This window comes from Elgaria multicarinata, chromosome 11 (assembly GCF_023053635.1).
Source record: "Elgaria multicarinata webbii isolate HBS135686 ecotype San Diego chromosome 11, rElgMul1.1.pri, whole genome shotgun sequence".
Lineage (NCBI taxonomy): Eukaryota > Metazoa > Chordata > Lepidosauria > Squamata > Anguidae > Elgaria > Elgaria multicarinata.
Window position 1 is genome coordinate 31630841 of NC_086181.1, and position 27208 is coordinate 31658048.

Below are 27208 nucleotides of genomic sequence, written 5' to 3' on the forward strand. Positions count from 1 at the left end.
TCAGAACCGAAGCTGATGTCCATATTGGGGTTTCCCTGGGTGCCTCCATGCACGGGGCAGGCCTGTATTGGGAGGCTTATGATACAGCTGTCCTTGTAGTCTTCCTAAAGGCAAATAGCCAGGGGAAGGGTTCATATGTCCATGTGGCAAGTAGATGGGCATCCTTGGCTCTTCGGGGGCATGGCCAGCCCCTCGCTGTTTCATCAGCTCCCTTGCTGGTGTGTCCTGGTAACCCCACTTCTGTAAAAGAGTTAAAACACACACACAACCTCAGACTTAGAACCAGAGTGTGGGGTGTAGGCACACACAATTATCAGGTGGCACTTCCAATGTCTTTATCTAGACCAAAATTTGTAGTTCGCACGGTTGTCAAGAGAAGCTAGGCCTATAAAATGGCCTAGGTGCTCTCATGGTCTTCTTTGCAACTACTGAAACTAGAAATATAATGGTTTACTAAAATAAAATGGAACCTGGGATTCTCAGCAGCCCATGGAGGTTACTGCCAGGGCCCAAGTATTACCGCCACTTTCAAAACCTGCTTTGAAAGCTTGGTCAAAGCTCTGAAACATGTGGGACAATACTAGAGAGGATGAGTATGTGCATTGCTTTCACCACTATTCTTTTACATCTGTGGTTAAGGGACAGAGCTTGGTTTCCAGGGATAGTAAGACCCTATTTCCTCTCTCCTTAGAAAGTTAATGTCTGCTTATGAGATTCTGCGTTTGTGGCAGGATTCTCACATTATGGGATTCATATTCTTAAACTCCCCACAGGCAATAGTGGGTAGGGTGACCATATGTAAAGGAGGACAGGGCTCCTGCATCTTTAACAGCTGCATAGAAAAGGGATTTTCATTTGTATATATGGAGAACCTGGTGAAATTCCCTCTCATCACAACAGTTTAAGCTGCAGGAGCAATACTAGAGTGACCAGATTTAAAAGATGGCAGGGCACCTGCAGCTTTAACTGTTGAGATGAAGAGGGATTTTCACCAGGTTCTCCATATATACAAATGACACATGCTGAAATTTCCTTTTCAATACAACTGTTAAAGATACAGCAGCCCTGTCCTCCTTTTCATATGGTCACCCTAATAGTGGGCCCAGCGAGAAAGAAAGGGAGCAAATTAGTTTGTGTGAGGAGAGGGAGGAGTAGGGGAAGTGATGCCAGCACAATGGGGGAAGAGAAGAGAAAGGAGTATGAAGTTCAAGCAAAGTAGTAACCTCTGAGTAAGAGCAGTCTGGCCACCTTTTCCCCCCTGTGCCTTAACAGCTGCACTCCTGGCACTAAAGGGATAATAAAGGCTACGCCTGTTTCAGAGTTGCCGGCCCCACAGCTGTTCAAGACACAGGAAAGGAAGGTGGCCTCTCTAGCTGATAAGCAGAGGGGATCGTTCTGGTCCAAGACTCGTCACTCTTAAGAGTTCTCCCTGCCCTAACACGGGTGTGGCCTTTTTCAATATTGATCAAAGGTGCTGCCTACTGCTGTTGGCCCAAGGTGGGAGCTGGGAAAGGAAGGCATTTCCCCAAACTCCCCAATTTGTCAGAAAGCTCCTGGGCTGTTTGTGAGGCAGGCCCAACCCTTCGCTAACTCTTCCAGTTTTGGGCCTGTCACCTGGCCTGTGCCTTGCCAATGGCAACCAGCTTACCTACAACCACACAGCCATGCAGCAGCTCAGGCTCAGGGACCAGGAGCAGGACACCACCAACGGATATTTGGAACTTAGGCAGAAAATCCATGATACCTCCTTACCCTCACTAATTATGGGGCAGAATAATGCCGTGCCCCATGCAACTCCCATGAGGTCTGTGTAGGAGAAAGTCCCAGTGGACTGAGCACCATGGGTCAAATAATCTGTCACCTACTCAACTATATTTAATGGTGTCCAAATCAGCCACCTAAAAGTGGCTGGGCTCCACTTTTTCTGACCACCAGTGAGAAGAGGCGGTCCACATACTAAAGAAGATGGGATTAGCCAATGGCATATTAGAACTGAAATTTAGGGTTGCCAATTTTATTTTATTTTTTTAAAAAAGCATTACTATTAACACAACTTTACTGCCTGTTCGTCAACTGTTAAAAGTACAGTAGATTTAAAAAAAAGATAAGAAAAACAAAGATGCTGCCCCTATTGAGGTCTAGGTTGTGGTTAAGAGGCTGGGCTGTGAGACTGGAGGACCTGAGTTCAAATCTTACCTCACCAGATAGCGCTGAGCAAGCCGCTCTTTCCAGCCTCACCCCTACCTCTGCAATATAGGGATGATAATATTCAAACTTACAAGGCTGTTGCAGTGATTATAGGGAGACAATGTAGGTGAAGCGCTTTGGACATTTGAAAACGTTATATAGGAAGTATTAAATCTCACCTCAGCCACAGATTACATGCATAGCACTCTAGCCCCGTGCTTCCAGAAGCAACACGTTACGTATGTAATCATTGTCCAATTTTAAATTATGCCTCATTGGGAATTTGTCTTGTTCAACAAGAAGGAACAGCTATAATTTATTTTCTTCTTATATAGTAAAGGTTACACAGGGTGGTGTAACCACATGAAAATGTTCAAACATTGAGGAATTGATATCTTTATTGCCCTGTATTAAACGAAATGTTTGGTAAGATATTTTTTTTAAGGGAAGAGCATTATTTAGGGGTTTCCAACCATATTTGGCATCCTAAATTCATTTAGAGACTAATATTTTGTCCCTATTGTAGCTGGGAATGGGAAATCAAAATGTTGATACATCTAGCCATGTCAGGACGGTTACTCTGAGGGGGGTGGCAAATAATTAGGTTCCCACAGTAACAAGAACCTCTGGGAATTCAATATCAGGGGCAGGTTTCTGTAGCAACTGGAATATCTGAGAAATTATTGAGTGTGGGTTTCTACAACATCTGGAATTTACAAAAAAACTAAACTTTTTGTTCTAAAAGCACCCAGAACTCATTGCTGAAGGATCCCACAGTGCTCAAATGCTTACAATCATTGCTCCTTTCAGGACATGGATTTACTAAAATGTTAAATTTGACCTCCTGTACAAATCAGGATTAGAGAATATTGAATTTTTTTGGTTTCCATGGAAACCTAAATTACTACAGGAATTTCAATTCCCAAGGGAGTTAGAGTTTAAGCTGCAAAACAAAGGGGAACGTTTGTTTTTTAAAAAAACCAAAACACTCAAATCTGTCTTATAGAAAGAAGCATGGGGGTGGGGGGAGAAGAGGACCACATTTTCCTCTGAAAATTGTTTCCTGCACGTTTGTGTGTGTGTGTGTGTGTGTGTGTGTGTGTGTGTGAGAGAGAGAGAGAGTGTGTGTGTGTGTGTGTGTGTGTGAGAGAGAGAGAGAGAGAGAGAGAGAGAAAGATGCCCCTTGGCGAAGTTGCTGGGGGCCAGGCTGCAGGATACATCATGACAAACACATCTTTACCTGATAACTCTAATAGGGAGTAATTTTTTATTATCTGCATCTGCGTAGCTGTGCAGATACAGATAATAACAATTTTTAAAAGGGGGGGAGGAACAGCCCCATTCCTCTCCTTTCCCCATTTTTCTTTTTACAGAGGTGCGGGCCCGCCCCTTCCCTGTCCAGCCCATGGCAACCAATCAGGGGGCGCCGTGGGCTGGGACAAGCCTCCACTGCCAAAAAAGTTTGGGTAAGTACCCGACTTTTTTTCAGCAGAGTTTCCAGGGTTTGCCCCCGAATGGCTTCGCAATGGCAGCTGCATCATGTAGATGACGTGCCGCTACTGCGAAGCCACCTCGGGGCAAACCTTTCATGTAGACGTGCCCAGGATGAGAATGCTTAACTCTTTGCCCACATCCCATCTCCCCTGCTCCCTGGGTTCTTTGCTTCCCCAGATGAGCTTATTTTGGGGTGTTAGAGCAGAGCTGGTGGATAATAGGGGGAAAAGGTTGCCAGGGGAAATCGACAAGGGGCGGAGGTTTAAACTCCACTCCCACCCACCCACTGATTTTCTCCTGCAGGTGACTCTCTGCTTCTACATTACACAGCAAACATGGGTTTAGAGAAGCATCCAGAAGTGAGACGTATCAGCTGTTTCAGGATGTCACACCTTTCTGCTCCTAAAAAGTCGTAAAATGCTTGCAGAATACAGAGGTTTGTTGTGAGAGCCTCTTTGCTTGGAGAGACATCCTCTCAAAGTAAGGTAGGCGGAAGTGGACTTAGGCTGTGGCCACGAGGGCCGGCCCGAGACATGTTGCAGTTCGTGGTACAAGATGGTGCCTCCCCCCGCCATTCCATTTCCAGAAGACAAATGGACGGGCAGCTGAATCTTACTTCAACTAGACTTCTCTGAGAAGGGAAGGGAATCTTATGGGTTAGAGCAGGAAATCCTGGGAACCAAGATGTCTGGACTCTCTAGAATAAGGGTGGGCAACTTGTGGCCCTCCAGATGCTTTGGCCAACAATTCCCATCATCACTCACCATTGGCTAGGGTTGCTGGAAGTTGTAGGCCAAAATAGGGCCACAAGTTGGCCACCCCTACTTTAGAATGAACCAGGACCTCGAGTCAAAAATGGCGGTGCTTACCTTAGCATCTTCAGCCGCGTCTATCCCGTTCCGTCCCCAACCTGTTGCACTGGACCCAGAGAGTTGACTGAAGCGGCTGAGGTCCCAGAGTGACTTACTAGCACGGGCCCCCGTAGTCTTGGCTGCTGAGAGCCGGCTCCGCTGTACATTCCTAAGGATATCGCTAAGAGCATTATGCCCATCAGGGGATCCGTGTGGGGCCTGTCCAGAAAGGTCCGGGCCCCGCCATGCTGCAAGCCGGTTTCGAATGGACACCTCGGGTGATGGGGCAGGCAGCATGGGCTCCTCAGCAGTAGCAGGTGAGGCTAATACGAGCTCCCAGTCACCAGCACGGCTCTTGGCCACGGGTTGAGGGGCCACGGAGCGCCGCTCTGCAATGCGGTTGGACAGCTGCACCCCATCCAGGACGCTGATGTAGGGAGCTACCTCTGGCCCATTGATGCTCGGCAGCGGAGTCATGGAAGCTACCTGGGGTCTAGGTGGCATCTCTGGGGCCGGCAAGGGGAAGGAAGCAGCATACAAGGTGCGGAATTCCTGGTCAAAGGCGTCCGTTACCTCCCCTGTAAGCCGAGTGACCAGGTGGCGGTTCAAGCGGGCATCAGTCCACGTGAAGCTGTTGAGAAGAAGGGAATTTTAGGCATGGATCCTGCATCCTGTTTGCTCCAGTTTCTTCCTTCTAAATTGTATTAATTCCCCCAAAACAAAGTGTGTGTGTGTGTGTGTGTGTAGAGAGAGAGAGAGAGCACAATTGATTAAATATCAATTTAAGATATATTTCCCTTTACAAAGAAATGCATAGGTAGAATCCATTGGCTGTTTAGAGGTTTTCTTAATGGGTTTTTTTTATAATAACAAACTTTATTTAGTCTCTCTTCCATAATTGGAGGAAAGATTTTGACAGCTATTGCTGCATATGACCCTGACTTGTAGATGAAATGAAATCATGCCATATTTTATTTTTAAAAATCTGATATTTTGACTTTGCCTTTAGCTAATTTCAGTCTTTTGTGTGTGTGTGCTATGATGGCTATTTGCCACAACTGTGTATACCAAGAGTTCAATGTTTTGCACTTTTCCAACTTTTAAGGCTTAATCCTATACATGTTTAGCCAGAAAAAAGTCCTACAACTCCCAGTATTCCCTAGTCAGCTATGCTGGCTGGGGCATGCAGGGAGTGGTAGGACTTTTTCCTGTCTAAACATGCATAGGTTTAAGCCTTAGAGATCTATCTTTTTAGTTCTATGAATGACAGTAAGTTCTCTACGTAACGGGTCAGAATGCTCAGGTGTCTGAACCTTTAACAGAAACAGCTCAGGCCTCCTTTTTTTGCCTGAGATCTTGAAACTTATTTTTCAGTAAAGAAAACCCCAAAAGCTTGAAGGTAGAGGAGTGCAGGCATCACAAGATTCTGAAAATACGATAATGGCCAAGCCATATTTATAATGAATACCATCTTGTCACTGCCTCGCACGTAGAGCTCAATCTGGAAATCTCAGAGCTTTTCTACACAAGGCTGTTAATCAGCTGAACATACTTTGGGTTTCATCGCAGAATTGAGATCCGAGCACCACATGAAGAGTGTTTCCTTTCTAGCTTTTCCACTACAGCACCTCTAGGTGGTACTGTGGTATAGAAGTATAGTGCAAATACACAAGTGGAAACAGCGCTTTCTTTTGCTTTCACAATTAAATGCTGCATTTTTCCTGCTCTAAAAAAACTCGCCCAAAGGACTGGTTAGACAGAGAAGCGAAACTGGAAGTCACGACATCATCTAAAACCCTGTAAATAACCGTGAGTAGAAAATGACAATAAATGCCTTGTGTGGAAAAACCCTCAGTTTTATTTTGATTTAACTTGTGGCTCACCCCAGAGAATTCTGGGAATTGTAGTTTGAAGGTAACTTCTCCCCCCATCCCCAGCAAAATCTACAGTTCCTCAAAGTGAACTAATGACAGTTCAACCAGTTGACATTAACTTAGCTGTTGCCCACTCTTATATTTGGCCTGGAGGCAAGCAGGTCAATGGAGAAATGGGTGGACTTGGGCTACTGGAGAATGTGGTACTCTCAGTGCCACTCCAGGTTTCTGAGGGCCCTTGGGCTAGATACCCTCAGTGGGGGCCCTCCCACCCTCAGTGGAGGCCCTCCCTCAATGAGTCTACTTTCTCACTGCCATTGTCATCAGCTGTTCTTCCTCCTCAGCCTTTTTCTCATCATTGCTGCCAGTTGCTTGCCTGACAGGCAGAAAGTCAGTGAGCCAGTAGGCCATGGCACCTGCTGTTCCTCCTTCTCACTACCTGCATTGTTGGCCAGAGGGAGAGGCAGGGGAACTTGTAAGTTGCAACGGGGAGGAGCAAGTCCCGGGGCTCTTGTCAGTGGGGCCCTGGTGCAGTGTGGGCCCTTGGCAGGGCAAACTTAAAACCCCCTGCAGAAAGTAGGATGAGGCAAATTATTTCACCATGCTCCATGTAACCAACTGGAAATATGGGTTACTGGGATGCAGTAATATTTTCCTGGATTCAAGAGATGACTAACTTGGCACATGCATGCGGTTGCCCCATAGTCGGTTTAGGGGGCAAGCTGGCTGGGGCATTCTGGGAGTTGTAGTCCAACACATCTGGAGCGCCCCAGGTTGAAGAAGGCTGTTTTAGCACATCAACAAGGCTGCTGGATTGAAGAAAGCTTGTGGTAACTAGGAATGGACTTTTGTGTGAAAGGACGGAGTGCTCAGCTCAGAGCTGATACTGAAAACAAATTCCTAGGCTCAAAAGCATCCTGTTCTTTCATTTTTCACGTATGTGTTTTGCACCTGGCTCTGTTTGGTGGTGGTGGGTTTATTTATTTATTTATTTATTTATTACATTTCTATACCGCCCAATAGCCGAAGCTCTCTGGGCGGTTCACAAAAATTAAAACCATAGTAAGACAACCAACAGGTTAAAAGCAGAAATACAAAATATAATATACAAAGCACAACCAGAATAAAAACCACGCAGCAAAATTGATATAAAATTAAAATAGAGTTAAAACGGTAAAATTTAAATTTAAGTTAAAATTAAGTGTTAAAATACTGAGAGAATAAAAAGGTCTTCAGCTGGCGATGAAAGGAGTACAGTGTAGGCGTCAGGCGGACCTCTCTGGGGAGCTCATTCCACAACCGGGGTGCCACAGCGGAGAAAGCCCTCCTCCTAGTAGCCACCTGCCTCACTTCCTTTGGATCTTGGGATAAGTGGAGGTTGGTGACTCAGATGTCAGTGGGGTGGTGAATCCACTCTGGTTTTCTGTCAGAACCACTCAGTACTCTAAAGGAGCTGTTCGAACGCAATTTCTTTTGGTCTGTATATGATACTGCTTGCTCGGAAAAGGATGGACTCCAACCCCAGATTGCATTTGAGTCCACGGTCATTCCGGAAGTCACAAACTCCTAACCAAAAGCGAACTGAAACAAATTTCTCATACATCCACAGTTGTGAGAGGTTTCAGTGGTAGTTCCTCATTGCCCAGTGCTGAATCAGAAGTAGGAGGGAGACTGGGGAAGGCTACTGGCTCTGATGTCAGTACGTGGTGAATCCGCTCATGGTTTCAATCAGAACCAGTCAGAACTCACTTTGGGTAGCTTCTTTAGAGTTCTGTCTGAAGCCCAGTATAGAATCACCACTCTACTGACATTGGAGCCACCAGCCTCCACTGCTTGGGATTCTAATTAATGGTGAAAACTGTTACCAATGGCTCTTCGTCACAACAGTTAAATAGAAATCACGTTCACAAGCTAGGCTTTTCTACATGAGGCTGTAAATCCACGGCATCCATTTTCAGTTTCGTCACAGAATTGAGATCCGAGCACTACACAAGGAGCATTTCCTACATAACGTCTAGGTGGCGCTATGGTATAACGGAATAGCGCAAGTGCACAAGAAGAAATTGTGCTTTCTTTCACCAATCAGAAATAATACCTCATTTCACCTATTTTAAATGCAGAAAGTACTGTTTACAAAAAGAAGCAAAACTGAGTTGGTGGGGGTGGTCACAGCATTGTCTAAAGAACCCATAAACAACCATGAGTAGGGAATGATGACCACACAACAAATACCTTGTGTAGAAAAGCTCTCAGTATACCGCTCATAATAACATAAAAAGAGCCATGCTGGATCAGACCGAGGGGCCATCTAGTCCAGCACTCTGTTCACACAGTGGCCAACCAGCAACCAACAAAGCAGGACATGGTGCAACAGCACCCTCCCACCCATGTTCCCCAACAACTGGTGTATACAGGCTTACTGCCTCGGATACTGGAGGTCGCACTTAGCTATCAGGATTAATAGCCGCTGATAGCCTTCTCCTCCAGGAATTTATCCAACCCTCTCTTAAAGCCATCCAAATTGGTGGCCATCACCACATCTCTCCACACCTGTTCATGGAAACCATAGTGGGAAAAGGCTATTGCTCTTGTGTTCTGCTTTGGGACTTCCTAGAAGCAACTGACTTGCCACTGTGGGAAACAGGATGCAGAGTTGACACAGACGTTTAGTGTGATCCGGCAAGGCTCACCTTGCATTCTTAAGAGAGGATTAATTAAACCAACCATCTAGGACAGCTGTTTATCCACCGCATTGTTAATCTGTCAAGGCAGCCGGGACTCTGCAGCTTTTCTGAGTAACTTGATCCCTCACACATCTTCATTATTTCTCCAAAGGAATGCAAGTGTTGACTGATGCCGTTCCAAACTCTGGATCTCTGTTTATTCTGAAAGACTAGCAATTGAGTAGATTGGACCGACGCAGGTTTGCTGTGAGTGACAGTGGCCAATTGATAATGCAATAGGGCGAGTTTTTTCTTTTCTCTCTTTTTTAATCCACTCCCGTGTATATAAACATAGACTTTTTAAGAGTTTGGATGGACAGTGGAGGTTATCTAGTCCACCCCATCTCAAGGTAGGAGCTACAAGGGCCTTCAGTGTGGTAGCCCCCCTCCTATGGAATTCTCTGCCTCTGGAGGTCAGGCAGGCGCCAATTTTGTATTCCTTTCGGCGCCTCCTGAAAACGTCATTATTCCAGGAAGACTTTCCTTAATGACCAGCCACAGTTCACTGTACATTTTGCTTCTTTTAAAATCTATTTTAAAATGTTTTATTCTGGTTTTATTTTATTTCATCTTGTACACCGCTCCGAAATTTTGAATGCGGAGCGGTATATAAATATTGTAAATAAATAAATAAAATACAATGCAAGATACAGCTGTTCTTCCTTGTGATTTCCACCCATTGGGTCTAATCCTACCCTTTCAAGCGACAGAGAACATGTCTGCTCCATCTTCTGTGAAACAGCCCTTCAGATCTTTAAAGGCAATAACCATGTCCCCCTCCCCCTTTAAAGACACCCAGTTCTTTCAGCTATTCCACATAAAACTTGGGTCCTGCCTTGATGGCGTCGGGTAACTGCTGTGTTAAAAAAAACCAACCCAGCGCTTTCTCTGCTGTCGGGTGGCAGCAGCTAATCCCCAATGTCCATTCGTGTCACCAAGCCCACCCTCTGCCCAGGTGGAAGTGACCAATCAGGGGGCACCATCCGCCCAGGAACACCTCCGCTGCAATGCCGGAGTGAGGTTAAATGGCAGATGTGCCATATTCGTCTCGCTCTGGTGAAAAAGTTGGAGTGAGTCCCCAACTTTTCTAGCTTGCAGCTTTGCAGGAAAGCCCCACGATGGATGCAAGATAGCTGCTGCATTGTTTTTTAAGGAAGGAAAAAAGAAGGAAATTTCTCAGGAACAACAAGCAAGTAGAGGTCTTTCTTTTGCTAGCTTTTCAGTATCTGCAAACTTTTTTGCCTAGCTTGCCTGTATCTACAAAGTGGCCGTACAATATATTTGTCAAGCTGTCTGAATTGACATGCCATGGTTTGTGACCAGCCAATAAACCAGAATCAGAAACCATGGTGTGAAGGTGAACTGACAATCCATAGCTACTTCCAGCCAGCAATCCACATCCAGATGCCCCTACACCACGGAAACCAGAGAGACGAGAAAATGAAAAGCAGACAAGTAGCTCTAAGTCCTACAAGAACATCTGGAAGCTCAAACTGTGATTTGGTTTCGAAATCTTGTATGTGTGGGGGGAGGTAAACCTTGGTTAGAGCAAACCATGGTGTGATGTCTGAACTGAGCGGCTCTCTCAGAGCCAAACTGCACATCACACACACACACTGCCTAACAGCCATTTTTGAAGAAGCGAGCAGGGTTCAAACAAGGGCAGAGAAACAGTGTGTGAGGAGGTGGCATTTAATATTTCCCTTGCCCATTTTCCTACACCAAAGCTTGTCCTCAAAGTCTTTTCTCTCCACAAAAGGAGAAAGTATTAAGTACTCCCTGCCTGTAGCACAATATTACTAAACCTGGTGCTCTCCAGACGTGCTGGACTACAATTTCCATAATTCCCACTGGCCATGGTAACTGGGAATTTATTTATTTACAATATTTATATTCCGTTCCCCATTCAAAATTTCGGAGCAGTATACAAGATAAAATTAAATAAATCCAGAATAAAACACTTTAAAATAGATTTTAAAAGAATCAAAGTGTACAGTGTACCGTGGCTGGTCATTAAGTAAAGTCTTCCTGGAATAATGACGTTTTTAGGAGGCGCCGAAAGGAATTCAAAGTTGGTGCCTGACTGACCTCCAGAGGCAGGGAATTCTAGGGGGGGGGGGCTACCACACTGAATTATGGGAGTTTAGTCCAACGTGTCTTGGATGGCACCGGGTTCGCGAAGCCAGCTGAAGTGTCTGTGCTCTTGACCGTCCTCTGCTAAAGCAGCTTCTCCTCTTCAGAAAGGGCTGCTAGGTTACAGTTACAAGTGGAGGTAGTACGTAGTCTGCCACGCACACCATCCTAAAGTGCTGCCTTGTGTTGTCTTTTGAACAGAAGTGCTCGTAACGTAACCAGCTAATTAACCAGAGCTTGCTGGCAGGGTTCTAAACACAGGCCTGCAGCAGCTCTTCTCCTGGTTCAAGAGAAACGTAGGAGGCCAGGGACAGACCTAGAGTGACCCTATGGAATGGAGGACAGGGCTCCTGTATCTTTAACAGTTGTATAGAAAATGAATTTCAGCAGGTGTAAAGCCCTGTGACTAAACACTTCCATGTTTCTTTAAAAAAATCTTTCTCCAATTAGATCACAAGGAAAGCAGCCCTGAAGTCGACTGGGAAAGACAGGGCTGGGCAGAGAGGGGCCAGTCGACATGGGCCTATGATTTTGAGGGGGCCTACTCCGAGTACCCCTGGGCAAAGTTGCTTGATTTTTCTGTTGTTGATGAATTTGCCCAAAGAAAAGCACGTAAAGCATTTCATGTGAAGAAGTGATGTCTTATATGCATCTTGAATAAAAGTGCTTGCCATTGCCTTTTTAATAAATCGTTCTAGTTCATATGTATTTAGAACTGATTTAAAAAATACTTAATGAACAATTTGAATTGGGGCCTACATTTCCTATCTGGCCCGGGCCTATTACCAGCTTTGCCCAGCCCTGGGGAAAGAACTGAAGTTCAGCAGTAGAGTTTTGCAGGCAGGCAGTCCCAGATTCAATCTCTGGCACCTCCTGTTTACAGGATCATTTGCCAGGTGATAGGAAAACATCTCGGCTTGACACCTTGGAGAGCTGCTGCCAGTCAGAGTAGATAATGCTGGGATAAGATGAACAAATAGCCTGTCCTGGTATTAGGCAGTTTCCCCAAATTCCACGACAGTCTTTCCATCTTCTCACAAAAGGATTAGAGTTGTGCACTTCTCCTGAGACCCAACACCTAAGCCTCATGTTTTATAAGAAGCTGGGGGACATTTTCACCCTAACAAAATGCTGAAAACTTCATCAGACCCTCTCCAAATTCAGACTCCATATGGAGAGGTTCAAAACCTCTCCATATGGAACCTCTCCAGGCTCAAAACCTCTCCATACGGAACCTCTCTGGGTTCAAATCTGAACCCAGAGAGGAGGAAATGCAAAGCTAATAGGGCAGAGGAGGGACTCACAGGCCAAGCTCTGAAAAGCTGGGAGAGTTAGGATTCTTGCAGGCTGCATGATTCATTGCCATCAGAAAAGCGACAAGGAGAAATTGTGCCTGAACTTGGGAGACAGCAGAGGTGGCATCGTTCCACACAGCAATCTGCTGCAGCCGCCACAGGGAACAAACTGTGATATCTTAATGGACGCAGAGGACCTAGCCATAAACATGGGATCTACATGTTCTGGAGAAGCTGTGCTTTGAGCTGGTGAACTCCTGGGTTCTTTTTTTGGTAACCTTAAAGTACCATTGAATCATCATCATCATCATCATCATCATCATCATCATCATCATCATCATCATCCCAGAAAGCTTCAGCTATGGGGCAGTATATAAATGTAATAAATAAATAAATAAATAAAGTGACCATATGAAAAGGAGGACAGGGCTTCTGTACCTTTAACAGTTGTATTGAAAAGGGAATTTCAGCAGGTGTCATTTGTAATATGGGGAACCTGATGAAATTCCCCTTCATCACAACAGTTAAAGCTGCAGGAACCCTGCTTTCTTTTGTGTCTGGTCACTGAGTAGGGCTCCTGCAGCTTTAACTGTTGTGATGAAGAGGGAATTTCACCAGGTGCTGCATGCATACAAATGACACCTGCTGAAGATCCCTTTTCTCTGCAACTGTTAAAGATATAGGAGCTCTGTCCTCCTTTCCATATGGTCACCCTAAATGATTAGTATAAGGAAGCCAAGAGATTATATGCAATTATTCTTCACCTAGTTCCTAGATGTGGCCATTTCTGGGTGAATCACCCCATTATATCACTGACACAGGATTCAACATTTGAGAAACATGGCAAAGGTTTTATTTTTTCAATCAGAGGAGCCCCAGCAGGAGCATACTGGCAAAGGCAAACCGCAGGAAAAGGGACGTGAGAACTGGAGGTTGAGCTGCATTGCACAAGTTTCCCTTACAGCAATTGGTGACCAAGCTGTAGGTGACCCCCATGTGGGGTATGGGCTGTTCCTTGCCGCAGTTGATGGAGCGGGTGCACCCCTTGTTTTGGATCATCGAAACCCCGAAGGCGGCTCCCTCGCCCACGAAGCAGTCTTCATCTTCCGCACAACTCATCTGGGTGCTGGGGCACCTGGCCGAGGCTGTGATTTCACAAAAGTAGCATTCCTTGGAAAAGACGGAAGGCGGCACGTAGCAGACCAGAAGGCAGACCAGGCCAAAGGGTACCGTGCACTTCATCACGTGGTTGAGGATACGATGGTTGCCAACGTCTGTTTTCTTTTTTGAGTCACAGAGGAGTGGCGTAGAAATGCAGAGGTTTGTGAATTTGACCGCCAAAAACCAAAAATCCTCTCTGCCAGCTGATTTATTTTATTTTTAATTGAAGGTGCGTGTGTGTGACTTTCCCAACTTTCTAAGTGTTTCACTGGGATTGTTGGGACTTCAGAGATTTCAGAACTAGATTTGTTTTCCAAATCCAGTTCTCCACAGAAATGAATTGACTTCGTATCCTGATTGTAGAAAGAAAGAAAAAGTCCGGGTTTTCTTAACTTCTCAACTATACTTTTTAATGTGTTTGATCCGGCCTTTCTTTGCCCTCTCAGGAAGCTCTTTAATGAGGATTGGGACTCTCTGTAACTTATGTGTTTTCAAAAATCAGTAGTACCATCCAAATTGGCTTCCTTAATCATTGTAATCCTTACATTTGACGTTGTTTTTTGAGCTATAAGAACTTCAAATGGACAGAGGATACTTGACTCTAGAAGTGATCCAGAACATCAGTTCGATCCATGCTTCCATTGGAGTAGGTTTTTCGGGAGCAAATCACAGATCTGGTTTTGGATCGCCCAGTTTCAGAAATGCAGATCCCAGCTGATGAACTCACAACTCGAAAGGTGTTAGAGCTGGCTAGGCTCCAGCAGAGGTACTAAATCATGGGCAGCTTTGGAACCAACCTTTGGGCTGATGTACACGAACTTCCCAGAAAGTCAATGTGAACTGAGTTTTCTTGAGCTTGAGGAACTCAAAACCTGGTTGATACAGTATACAAAACTCCAAAACCAGATCCCAACTCGTGGCTCTGGATTCCTCTGTTTACTAAGCATGTGTTACAGACAACCAATCTCCAACCAAGCAAATGTAATCCACTCAAGGGATAGAATGAATCCACGGCTAGCAGATTTTGCTGGCTACTAAAGCAATGACATCACAATAGGTGCCAAACACTCACTGGCAGATACCATTGAGAACTTTCAGCTGGAGGTTACAGAAAATGACATCACTTTGGTGATGTCACAGAAGGAAGGAGAGTAACAAGGCATGGCAGTATTGCCCAGTGCATAGATTGTGTGGAATCTTGGTGATAGAGCTGGGGGTGAAAGAGAGATTAAGCAGGATTGTTAGGTTCTGTCTTTGGGGGATGAAGTATAGAGTCTTGGCTCCCACGTTCTTGGGGTCAATTAATAGTACCTATGACTGGCTTCAGATGACACAATAACCAATAGTGGGTTAAATAGTCAACGTTGGTTATTGTTGGGACTTTTTCACACCATGGTTGGTTATTCGGCCAAAATAACCAACGCAAATAACCAACGCTGTGCAGAGTGGATTATTTTATGGTGTTTTTATTTGTGTTGTACCCCGCCTCAATCCAGAGGGAGAGGTGGGTAACAAATAAATGTATTATTATTATTATTATTATTATTATTATTATTATTACTAGCTGTACCCTGCCACGCGTTGCTGTGGCTCAGTCTGGTTAAATTGAAAAGAAAGAAAAGACAAAGCGGATGTTTCTAATATGTTTAATTTCACAAGGCTTGTGGATATACAATATTTTTAGTTGTTCCATTGTCTGTGTAGATATAGAGATTGTCTGGTTTGCCGACTCTAGAACACGCAACATATAATTGTCCATGTGAGAAGCAATCTGTGTCTAGATCTAAACCGCACAATTCTAAAGATTGGCCCTGAGCTTTGTTGATGGTGATTGCAAACGCCAATCGAATTGGGAATTGCAATCTCTTAAATTGAAATGGCATATCTGTTGGAATCATAGGAATGCGAGGAATGAGGACATCTTCACCTTTGAAAGGTCCTGTCAAGATTGATCTCCGACTATAACAATTGCCACTTAGTCTATAGGTGGAGCATTGAATCTTCTCACATGTTCTCCAGCAGGCGTTTTGTCAGCATGAATAACAATCTTGTGTGTATCACATGGCATCATGTCAATTGCTGTTTTGAACAAATGTACTAAATTGTTTTTTTTGTGAAGTAGCTGTTGCAGTTTTGAAACGATGGCCCTTTTTATGCCGGTATAAATTCCGCAGCGTGCATTCAATTCATCATTGCCATCACCAATGAAATACATTTGTAGGAATTTATGTTGACTATCTTGAAACGGAAGGAAGGAGCCGGCTTTATGATAAAATTGTCCTTTGACTTTGAAAGTTGGCATAAATGGAGCTGTGATGATTTCTGCGCCGAACGACGTCATTTGGAAGCATGAGTTGTATTTCCTGATGTTAGATAGGAAATGCTTTGATTCTGCGGTATATCCGGCAAGCAAAGTTTGTAATGGCTCTGGTGGTTCTCCAAGTTGAGGCAGTTTAATTTTTCCAGCAGCGCAACACATTCCTTTTGTTTCTCCATTAAATTTAAGAGCCTTGCAATAAGGACACACTTCAGTCATAGTGCCAATGAGAACATGCCGCCTCAAACTATAATCATCAGCTGGGTTGGACCGGAATGCAAGGCGATTGTAATCGTGTGATTGTTTACCACGGAGTCGTGTTTGACGCTGATGTGCTGTTTCTCGTTGACGTCTTTCAGCCACTCTCAGCCTGTCGCGTTCATTCTGTTGAGAACAAAGCAGATCTGAAGCTGTAGAACGCGATTGCCGTGCTCGCAACCGTGCATCTTCAAGTCTGGCTGAACGTTGCTTGGCTGGTTCCTTGGCACGTATTTGAGGCATTCTTTTTCTTTTTTTCTCGTTTGCTGATGCCCGTTCTTCCTGAGTCTGATTTGCAATTTCTCGTCGCAGTGCTTCCGCTCCACGAGTACGACGACCTAAGTGTGATCTTCTGCGAGGCATTATTTGGATGAAGTAAAGCAGCTTGTTTGGTTTTTAAAAAGTTTTTTTTTACGTTGAGGTTAGTGGAAACTCATGGCAGTTACCTTTCTTCTGAACGTGTAACCGTCACAGGTGTGACATCTATATTCACTCAGCCAATTGCGAGAGTACATGCAAATAGGAGAGGAGGCAGAGGGAGCGGATTGGCCTACTGGTTGGTGATGTCACAATGATCAGCAGGACTGGTTTTGAGGAGGCCTATTTCTTCGATTTTAAGACAAACCTTTGACCCCATAGAGAACATAGTTACATAACAACGCTCGTGTATTTGAACGCAACGCTGTGTCAAAATTTCAAAGCAATCGGTGAAGAACTTTCGGAGATATAAAAGCATGTTTTTACGGTGAGGAGGTTACTGGAAACTCCTGGCAGTTACTTTTCTTCAGAACGTGTAACTGTCACAGGTGTGACATCTATATTCACTCAGCCAATTGCGAGAGTACATGCAAATAGGAGAGGAGGCAGAGGCAGCGGATTGGCCTACTGGTTGGTGATGTCACAATGATCAGCAGGACTGGTTTTGAGGAGGCCTATTTCTTCGATTTTAAGACAAACCTTTGACCCCATAGAGAACATAGTTACATAACAACGCTCGTGTATTTGAACGCAACGCTGTGTCAAAATTTCAAAGCAATTGGTGAAGAACTTTCGGAGATATAACGACAGTAACGAACGGTCTTTTTCATTTTTATTTATATAGATTGCAACCATTGGCTATCATGTCGTCTGTCGGACACCGGTGACTATTTTGTCACACACAGTTGGTTATTTATGGCGACTACAGAGTCCCCTGGCAAGAGCAGCCAAAGCGGTAGCTGCTGCTCTAGTCCAGCTGTCAGAACTCGCAGTGGCTGATGGGATACCAGTTGGAGGACTGAGGGGGGGAGGGGGGAGGTGTGTCAATCAAATGCACCATTGACTAATAGTCAACTTACGCTGGCCTTAATCCACATCACGGTTGATTATAATCATGTTGTGTGGGAAGTATCCCTGTGATAATCAACCATAGAGCTGACTATTAACCCACCATTGACTACTGTGTTGTCCAAACGCAACCTATGACTTCATTCCCACCCAGCAGTAGAATGCAGCCCCTGAAAGCTTCTCTAAAATTGAATTCAAGCCTTGGGCTGTAAAGTGGTTCACCATCTGCCAGTAAGACTTGGATCCCATCAGCAAGGAGTAATCAAATCGATCCCAACTCTACTGCCAAAACCCAGTTGAATTTCACCACAATTCCTATCCAGAACCTCACGGACATCCTCTGCCCGCAACCAAGAATTAAACCAGAAAAGACCTTCTTTCCTGGTATTTCTTTTGGCTGCATCAAAAGAAATACCAAAGTTGCACTGAAACAAACAATAAATCAGAGGATGTAATTTAAAGTAACTGGGAGAAGGAGATTTTGTCGGTGGAGGTATTTCTTGCCCCAAGAATAGCATCAGCCCCTAATGTGGGAGACTGCACAGTCAAAGGGCTGAGAGTCCACTTTTTATATGAGCTGCCATCATTTTTGTCACGCACCGAGGCTCTTTAATGCATCTCTAACATGTGTACAACTGGCAGAAATGGAACAGCTACAGCATTTCCCAGCCCTGTGCTGTCAAAAGCATCGCTTGTTGTATTCGTGCCTGTCAAGCGGCTTGTTAAAGGCACCGAGGCTCTGCCTAAAGGTGGCAACTAGTCTTTCACCATGCCTGGCAGTCTTAACTGTGAGTCATTGCAGTGGGAGGGCAGGCAGACCAGGAACAGAGTATATGGCATGGAAATGAAATGAGATGCAATAACTCCTGGAAGAAATGGCAGTGGCGACAAGAGGGGGCGAAATGTAACATTCCACACCTGCTCCAGGATTTGGGGAGGGGTGGTGGTTGGATAAGTCAATGGGTCCCCTTAACCTGGAAGAGGGAAGGTGTGCAGACTGAAATATTCTCTTGTACAGGCTCTGACTTTTTGGGGTGTCCCATGCACAGCAACAATGGCAATGTGGTTGGGTTGGATCTAGAGTCTGCCAGCCTTTGGAATTATTATTTGTAATTTATACAGTGTCATCAATGTGAGTAGGCACTATACTTTGTAAGGCACTTACAAAGTTAGATCTCTGACCCCAAGTAAGTTACAATCTAAAATACCCAGTGGGGAGCAAGAGACAAGATGAAGGAGGGAGGGATGTGGGGGAAATTGCAGTTAACATGTGCTTAAAGTTTGGTTAACATTGGGACTGAAGAGTACCTGGCCTAAGACATTTCCCATCTGAAGGAGGGCCAAATATCACCCCCAGGATCAACACTTTTAGGCAATGGAAGGGATCCTGTGGCCCTCCAGATGCTGTTGGACTAAAACACCCATTATCCTTAACCACTGGCTAGGCTGGCTCGGGTTGATAGGAAATGTAGTCCAACTATGTCTGGGGGCGCCGGAGGTTCCCTACCCCTGCTTTAAAGTCTTGCTGCACCGTTCAGAAACCAGTTTTTACTTTTATCTATTTCTCCCCATGCCCACCAATGAAGGTGCCCTCTGAAGCAGGTTGCTTCATGCTCTTGCATGGCAGGGCCAGCCCTGGGAATGAGAATTAAGAGGATAAGCCCTAGCTGAAGAGATGGATTTTGAGGAGGGCTTCTAGCTTTGCCTAGGGATGTGTGAGAAATTCACTCTGACAAGTTTTTTTAAAATTCTTTTTTATGGATTTACCCAGTTCACACCTCCGGGAACCAAGTGTGGACCCGAATGAAATTTGCGGTCAGAAATCTTGACATTTCCAAGCTTGCAAACCAAAACAAAATGCATTTGACAGCATGCAGACATTTGAAAAATGTGCACTTTCTCAAAAGGTGCATAAACATGCTTTAATCAACGGTACATGCATCCCAAATGCAAACATTTTAAAACACGTACAAAAATGCACTCATTCATGCATCCATGATGAAAAATGAGTACAAAATAGTGATCGATTGATTTTTAATTGCACGCTTCTACAGAAACAGGACAGAATGAGCTTGACTTTAAAAAAAACAGACAGGCTCAGCAAAACCGAGATCCATCCATTCCTAGAGGTGCCTTTATCTGCAGCTTGATATACAGAGATTAGGTGTTCATCCTTATTCCCAGGCAGTGAAAAGCTTCACCTGCCAATATGAATACCACCAAGGATACAAGAGCTGGCCAGGGGTGTTCCCCTGTCCATCCAGCAGCCCTAGGTGGGTTCTTTGCCGCCCCACAAACGCCCAGCTGGGCCACCTCCTGAGCCAGGCCATGCTACAACCCACCCGTCGTATATCGCAGCAGGCAAGAATTCTCCTTACCTGTAGCTGCCAGTGATGACGACTTCTCCGTCGAACAGTACAAATTTCTCCTTCATGGTCCCCGTCACCTGTCTCTGGTGTCTGCTTTGGAACATGCAACCATGGATGACCCGGACTCTCAAGTTCTAGAAAAGGCAATGAAGGATTGCAGTAGCCACGGTGTGGTCGATTTTTCCAGTTCCTATCCCACTTAGGTAATGAACTGTTTATGTAAAGCAAGGGTGGGCTGCATTCCCTTGTGGGTAATCCATCGGGGGGCACAAGGTGGTGGTGAGCAGGGCAGAAGCCAGCGGCAGGGCCAGAGCCAAAGGTGGTCTGAAGGCACATGAGGTAGCCACATTGCTGAAGCTAAGCAGGTCTGGGGCTGGTCAGTGCTTGGAGTGGGGACCACCTGGGAACCACATGTAGTCACCTTGAGTTCCACAACAGAAGAAAGGTGGCATATAAATGTGATAAAGATATAAAAGTGGATGGGACACTCCTTTTCTCTCTTTCTGCCACCTCCTTTTCTTTCTCTCCCTCTTCCATCCCATGCAGTGGGCTGCCAGGAAGGGGCAGATCACTCCTGCTAGAGGTCTACCTAATGGCATGCGGAGGACTTTGGAAATTTGGCCCGAGGGCTGCATGAAATTAGGCCCGATAGCTATGGGTTGCCCACCCCGATCTACAGAAAAGATTTGTTTAACAATTCATTATTAAAATCCTTGACCACACACACATTACACAAATGGTTTCAGGGACACTTTACTAACTCAACCCAAATTCCAATGTATCTCAGGATAGTAAAATGTCGCAAAAGAAATCCCTGGCGTGTGGTGTTAGTGGAAGAGCGCTTAAGTTCACTTCCCTGGATTGATTTTTGATTTTTTTTTAACCCAATTCTTTCCAGTGACTGAAATAATGGCAATACTTTGGATATTTATGTCCTTGGCTCTTTTTTGCTTTCAGAAAGAAAAGTCTGCATGGGTACTTAAATCTGCTTCCCTGGACCAGGTTTTATTAAAAAAACAAAAATGTAAATAAATAAATAAACATTAGTTCCTCTAAAACAGGAGTGGGTAACATGCAGTTCCCTGACCATTTTTGTGGTCCCTACTGCTGAATAATCAGTCTGACTCCCCACGCAACTTGTTTTAAACTAAATCACCCCATTTTTTGTTGCCAAATACAAAGCATCATCAGGTGAGCGTTTTATCGTACGCTCATTACTCCTCTCTTACAGATCTACACGGGTCCTTTTGATGACGACGTCCACGTCCCATGCATCTCCCACTCCTTTTGCCCTTCTTTCCGTAACAAAATAGACACCGGTAAATCCGATTTTTTAAAAAATGAAACGTGCCGCCATTTCCTGCTGTGTGCAGGAAAAGCGGCATGATAAAGATGGCCACTGAATGGGCCACATGGTCATTGTTTACTTCCTCTTTCTTCCCCCTTTGTGAAGAAAGAGGAAGTATCGTGGGACAGAGATGGAGGGGGGGGGAAATGACGGTAAGGAAATGTGATTTCTCCCCCGTCTGATGATGCTCGTAGGCTGCAAATTTGGCAGTGGTGCTGCACTGGCGATTCCAGGGAGAATGGGTGTAGCCCTGGTTGGGTGAAATTGGCCCACATACCCATGGAAATTCCCTATTGCAGCTCAACATACAGGATTCATCATACTGGCAGGTCTTCTGTGCCAAAACAGATCTAAAGCCCCTCCCCTAGATCTCAAATCTCAGCTTCATGAAGAGGTCATCCCATAACTCATATTCTAATTCAATCCTTTGAAAACAAAAATGCCCATTCCTTGTAATCCTGTGCATAGGATCTTCACCCAAAATTATCTGGCAGTGTAACCCTGAACGCCATTGCTTGTTACTAGTAATCTATGCCGAAACTCAATCCTAACATTACCCTTACCTGGCTGCTGTACTGACACTGGACTTGGGAGGGAAATGGCCAGAGGCCTCAGACTCTTCACAAATATCAAATTGAAATACAACTGGTTGATTAAGAAGCAATTGGCCACTGCAGTTGTCTTCTTTTTTAGGGTTTTCTTAAGATGATGCCATGTTGGTTTTGTCCTTAACGTTTTGTCTATAAGCAGCTTTGAGTTTATTTTATAAGAAAAGTGGAACATACATTTTTAAAAAGAAATAAACGAAGTCTTACATCAACAGCATGTGACCAGGGAAAACCAACAACGCCATTAATAATGTATCATTCCTCAAAAGTCAGTTTAAAAAGATGGACTATGTGGTTCATCAGACAAGCATTTTATCGCAAGCTCGCTACTGCCCGCTTCCGGATGTGCGCCGTCCTTTAGATGACGATTTCCGCCTCCCGCTCCTTCTGCTCCTTCTTCCGTCGCAAAATAGACCCCTTTTAATCCAACTTTTTTTTTTAAAAAAAAGAATGTGCCGTGATCCCCTGCTTGCTGTGTGCAGGAAAAGTGGTGCCATTAAAACAGCCCCTGAATGGGCCATGTGGTCTTTGTTTACTTCCTCTTTCCCCTCCGGACGGAAGTAATGAGGGACAAACGCGGGGGCGGAGAAGCAACAGTAAGGAAACACAATTTTTCCTCATGTGAGGACATTCTATGTGTGTTTTTCTTTCAAATTTAACAAGTTAAAGGGAGGTGTTTGTTCTGATGCACCTCCTTGGGAGAGCTTTTTCCAAAGGCACTACAGATCAGCTTTCCTGAACTTGGCGCTTTCCGGATGTGTTGGATTAGAAATTGTAGTCTGACACATATGGAGGGTGCTAGGTTCAGGAAGGCTGCCACAGACAACCCCCTGTTCCTGTTTTATTAGCAAAGAAAGAAAGATTTGGAGCTCCATCACACGGGGGAAAACACACTCCCTACCGTCGCTTCTCTGCCCGTGTTTACGTTGCTCAGTTACTTCCTTTTTCAAAAGAGGAAGTAAATGACGAGCACGAGGCCCATTCAGTTGGCTGTTCTAATGCTTCTCCTGCACATAGCAAGAGAGAGCAGCAACTTCCAGATTTAAAATATATCGGACTTTGTGGAGAGAGTTTTTGTCACACAAGGAAGGCCAGAAGGGGCGGAAGATGCGCGAGAGGCAGAAGATGTCATGGGAGGGCCCTGCAAAAAATCCGTGAGTGCCCAGTAATGAGCGTGCAATGAAACGCTCGTTGGATGGAGCTCATGGAAGTGCACCGGCTGAATTCACACAGCACTGCTGAGATGGAAATGCCTCTGGGTAGAGGCACATCTGCTTAGAACTGAAGCTCTCCCCAATTCACCTCTGTGTGACGGACATTAAGGCAGGTTTTCTCAGCCATGGTGAGGAAGGAGGCAAGATGCTGTCGGCTCAGAACGATGTAGACGGGGACTTGGCGCCTGACAGATGCATCATACAGATCTAAGAGGATGTCCGGGTCCGTGAAAGCATCCATGACTATAGCAATCACCTGGAGAATAAACAGGTCGGTTTGTGTGATATGTACTTAGGCAAAATTCAAATCTCCCCAAATCAATAACAGGGAGCTAAATGCAGCCTGGAGAATTATGCAAATCAGGTGTATGCACAACATATGTTTACTCGATTTGCATCTTTCATGTTTGCTGAGCCATTTTTTTGGGTGGGGGGTGGAGGGGCCTTTGATTCCAAGCCTGGTCTTTTATTATTGTTTTTAAAACTACCTTCCCGAGTAAGGCAGGTTGAGCTGTTTTTGTAAGCGTTGTTATTGGAAATGGGGACGCGGGGCCAGAATGCCACGTTTTTGGGCAGATGGCTGTTCATCCGCTTGTACCACGGCTACAACCTTTGATTAATTCATCAGTTAAATGAATCTGTGAAAAACTGTTTTCATCCATTCAAAAGGCATCCCTGATTTTTTTTTTAAAGTTGCCAATATGTGTATTTCTCAAACTGCAGATGGCAGATGCCATCTTAGAAGGAGTGTTCCCCCTTCACTCTCACACAGGAAGGGATGCCTCTTCTATTGGACGGGATGCCTCTTCTAAGATGCCGTCTGCTGTGAAATATGCATGCACCACCTAAGAATAACAAAAGTATACTCTCCCCATGTAAATCATTGTTTTAATCACATGCAAAGGTCATGCAGCTTTAATGAATCAATTCAGTTTTATTTAAGTGAATGTGATTTCTGTAGCTGAGTAACAGGCCTAATTTGTCCAGGGGAAGCCACTGAAATTGGTCCAGTGGGGAGGCTGGGGGTGGGGTGGGGAGGCCGGGGGGGGCGGGCAGATAGGGAGGGATCAGTCTACTTCCAATCCATGTTAGTGTCACATATAAGTCTCTTCCATCCTACTTCCATATTAATCTGCAAAAAAAAGTTTTAAATCTTCACAAAAAATGGTATTCAAAAATGTGCATTTTTTAGGTATTTTCATGCCTTTCTAAACATATTTTATCTGAAATGACTCCATTTTTATATGTACTTGTGAGCTGAGAACTGCATCGCAAAATGCAAAGAATGAGATCAGAAGGGTTCTAATCCACATATTAAACTAGGAGGTGCACATCAAGGCAGTACCTGAGTGTGTGTCTGTGTGTCTTTATGGAGCTGGAGAGCAGGAATCTAAGATGTGTATTTAGGAGCATAAAGGCTGATCTTGCTATAGTCTAGGACAGTGGTTCTCAACCTTTAATGTAGTTCCTCATGTTGTGGTGACCCCCAACCATAAAATTATTTTCGTTGCTACTTCATAACTGTAATTTTGCTACTTTTATGAATCGTAATGTAAATATCTAGGGTTAGCGCGATGATGTCATCACGCCAGGCACTCGTATGTGGGCGTATCTGCATGTGGGCGGACCCTCCTGGAGACAGATAGAGGAGCGGTGTCATTTTACCTCCAATACTGCTGCTTTCAACAAAGTAGCCGTTTTTAACAGAGTAGCTGCTTGTACGGGGTGTATGTGATAGGGTTGGCGCGATGATGTCATCACGCCGGGCACTCGTATGTGGGCGTATCTGCATGTGGGCGGGCCCTCCTGGAGACGGATAGAGGAGTGGTGTCTCGGTTCCTAAGACCATCGGAAATATGTGTTTTCCGATGGTCTTAGGCGACCCCTGTGAAAGGGTCGTTCGACCCCCAAAGGGGTCGCGACCCACAGGTTGAGAACCGCTGGTCTAGGACAACCTGTATGCTTGCTTCTGAACTCTGTCCTACCTGCTGAACCTATTTATAAATGCATATTTGTGAATGCATACTCACAAGAGTACCATAGATCTCAAGTCTTCTCTCCTTCTAGGAAATTGATCTGGCTACTCTGAACCTCACCTCACCTGGCAAAGAGGGAACACCCACAAAACACAGGAACAAAAAAGACAGCTGCACAAACAGAATTGCTTTCAACGTGTTTCGAGAAAAAGTTTTATCAAGGGAAATTTAATGCTTCTCGATAAGTTGTCCCAAACAGTTTTCTCCTCCTCCAACTCACCTAAGGGCTCATCTACACCAAGCAGGATATTCCACTATGAAAACGGTATGAAAGCAGTATAGAAAAGGCAGGAGCCACACTACGGCATTCTAGTGGTATTGAAGTGCACTGCAGGATCTACACTACTGCTTTATAGTGGTCCTGAAGTGCACTGAGAACTGTTGGGGCCCATAACACATCTACACCAAGCAGGATGTAACACTATGAAAGCGGTATGGAAGTGGCATATGGTATGTGTCGAAGGGCCCCAACAGTTGTCAGTGCACTTCAATACCGCTATAAAGCAGTAGTGTGGCTCCTGCCTCTTATGCATCGCTTTCATAGTGGAAGATCCTGCTTGGTGTAGATGAGCCCTAAGTCTGCTTAAGTGAGCTGGAGGTGAAACATCGTCTCAAGCAGTTTGTATCAAAAAGCATTATATTTCCCTCGATAAACAGTTTCCTCGAAACACATTGGGAACCCATTCTATTTTCAAATTGTTGTTGTCGTTGTTCCTAGCTTTCTCTGCAGCTGTTTTTTTTAATTCTGTCTGTTTTGGAACACAAAACACACTCATAATAGAGTAGGGGAGTTGGGTTTGAGGGGGACTTCAACTTCTATCTTCCCCAGCCAGCATGGCCAATGGTGGGAGTTATGGTCCAACACATCTGGAGGGTGTCCCATTGGGGAGGGCTGTTCTAAAGAAGAGCTTCCTTAATCTTTTCACCCATTCCTCCACATCCATGAGGACTAGAAACATGCCCAACACCACCCGCTCTCCTTTACCTTGTTGGCTTGTTGGATGCCTCTGCGCACCAGTTCCTTGATGTGTGGTGCTCCCTCTCCTGGAGGGTGGGTATAGACCTCTGCTCGAGTAATCCCTTTCCAGGTGCCGTTGTCTGGCCACCCCAGGTCCAGTTCTGGAGTGGGCTCATCCGATCGTCCAGGCCAGTAGCTGAGACTCGACCCTTCATCTCCAAGGCCGTTGCGGCTCCCTGCCCCGCCTGGTGGGGGAGGCCCCGAGTCTTCGGCTGCCACCTTCAATTCCCGCAGCTCTCCATCGGACAGAAAGGGGCGCAGCTTTTCCCGGGAGAGCCGCTCCTTATAGGCCTCCTCGCCCTTAGCTAGGAGGTCCTCGAGGGCCAGCCGCTGACCCTCACAGTAATAAAATTCAGGATTTGATTCCGTGACTTTAACATATGGCTCGTCGCTCTCCAGGCAGCGGACCTGGGAACTAGCCATCGTCTTCGGGGAAAGGGCATTAAATTCTATAGCACCCACCACTGCACCCCTTTAACGAAAGTGGGCCTCCTCCGCCCTTCTTTCCCCACCTCCACCCCACTGGCAAATATGTAGACAAGGAATTCTTCCCTGCACTGCCCTTAGGTCTTTAAACCAAAAATGTCCTTCAATAGAGATCTTTGCCACCCAAACTTCCTTGACCCCTAAGAGAGGAAATGGGGTGGCTTGTGAGGTTGGTTTCAAAAGATATACTAAAACAACCACTGCCTTGATTCCAAGGATGTTGCCAAATGTCCAGGGGGTGGGGGGAAAACACACCCGCTTGGCCTACTCCTGGCTCTTTAGCAGAAGTTTGGAATGCAGATTATTAGCTGTGAACCTGTTTAGGACATGAAGATCATCACAAGGACTTCCTAATTGCTGCAGTTAAAAGGGAGCAGACACAGTTCAAATTCTGGCACCTTAAAGGATATTGTGCAGCTTCCAGACACCTCAGTCAGTCATTAGCCTGTACAGTCCTGACCACCATCGATCCTTTTCCCAAACCCTAACAGCACACAGGAGCACTTGTGG

The 27208-nt window shown here is 45.2% G+C and overlaps 2 protein-coding genes across 2 annotated transcripts; both read right to left on the reverse strand.

The window, feature by feature from the left end:
* Window positions 1-26635, reverse strand: FAM83E (family with sequence similarity 83 member E). Its single transcript, XM_063138050.1, has 5 exons — window positions 26180-26635; window positions 23247-23414; window positions 19998-20122; window positions 4551-5163; window positions 1-240 (listed from the first exon to the last, which is right to left on the reverse strand). Exons 1-5 carry the CDS (start codon window positions 26633-26635, stop codon window positions 1-3), a joined length of 1602 nt encoding a protein of 533 aa, XP_062994120.1.
* On the reverse strand, window positions 13422-13799 carry SPACA4 (sperm acrosome associated 4). The gene has a single exon (XM_063138123.1). The coding sequence runs from the start codon at window positions 13797-13799 to the stop codon at window positions 13422-13424; it is 378 nt and encodes a 125-aa protein (XP_062994193.1).
* Window positions 26636-27208: the final 573 nt, after the last annotated feature.

Excerpts from the sequence above, each read along its gene's own strand:
- FAM83E (XM_063138050.1), bottom strand. The coding sequence starts at position 26,635 with ATGGCTAGTTCCCAGGTCCGCTGCCTGGAGAGCGACGAGCCATATGTT. Across the intron at positions 23,415-26,179 it reads GCATCCAACAAGCCAACAAG|GTGATTGCTATAGTCATGGA; the intron begins GTAAAGGAGAGC and ends TTTATTCTCCAG. Across the intron at positions 5,164-19,997 it reads GTCATCACTGGCAGCTACAG|CTTCACGTGGACTGATGCCC; the intron begins GTAAGGAGAATT and ends TCTTCTCAACAG.
- SPACA4 (XM_063138123.1), bottom strand. The coding sequence starts at position 13,799 with ATGAAGTGCACGGTACCCTTTGGCCTGGTCTGCCTTCTGGTCTGCTAC.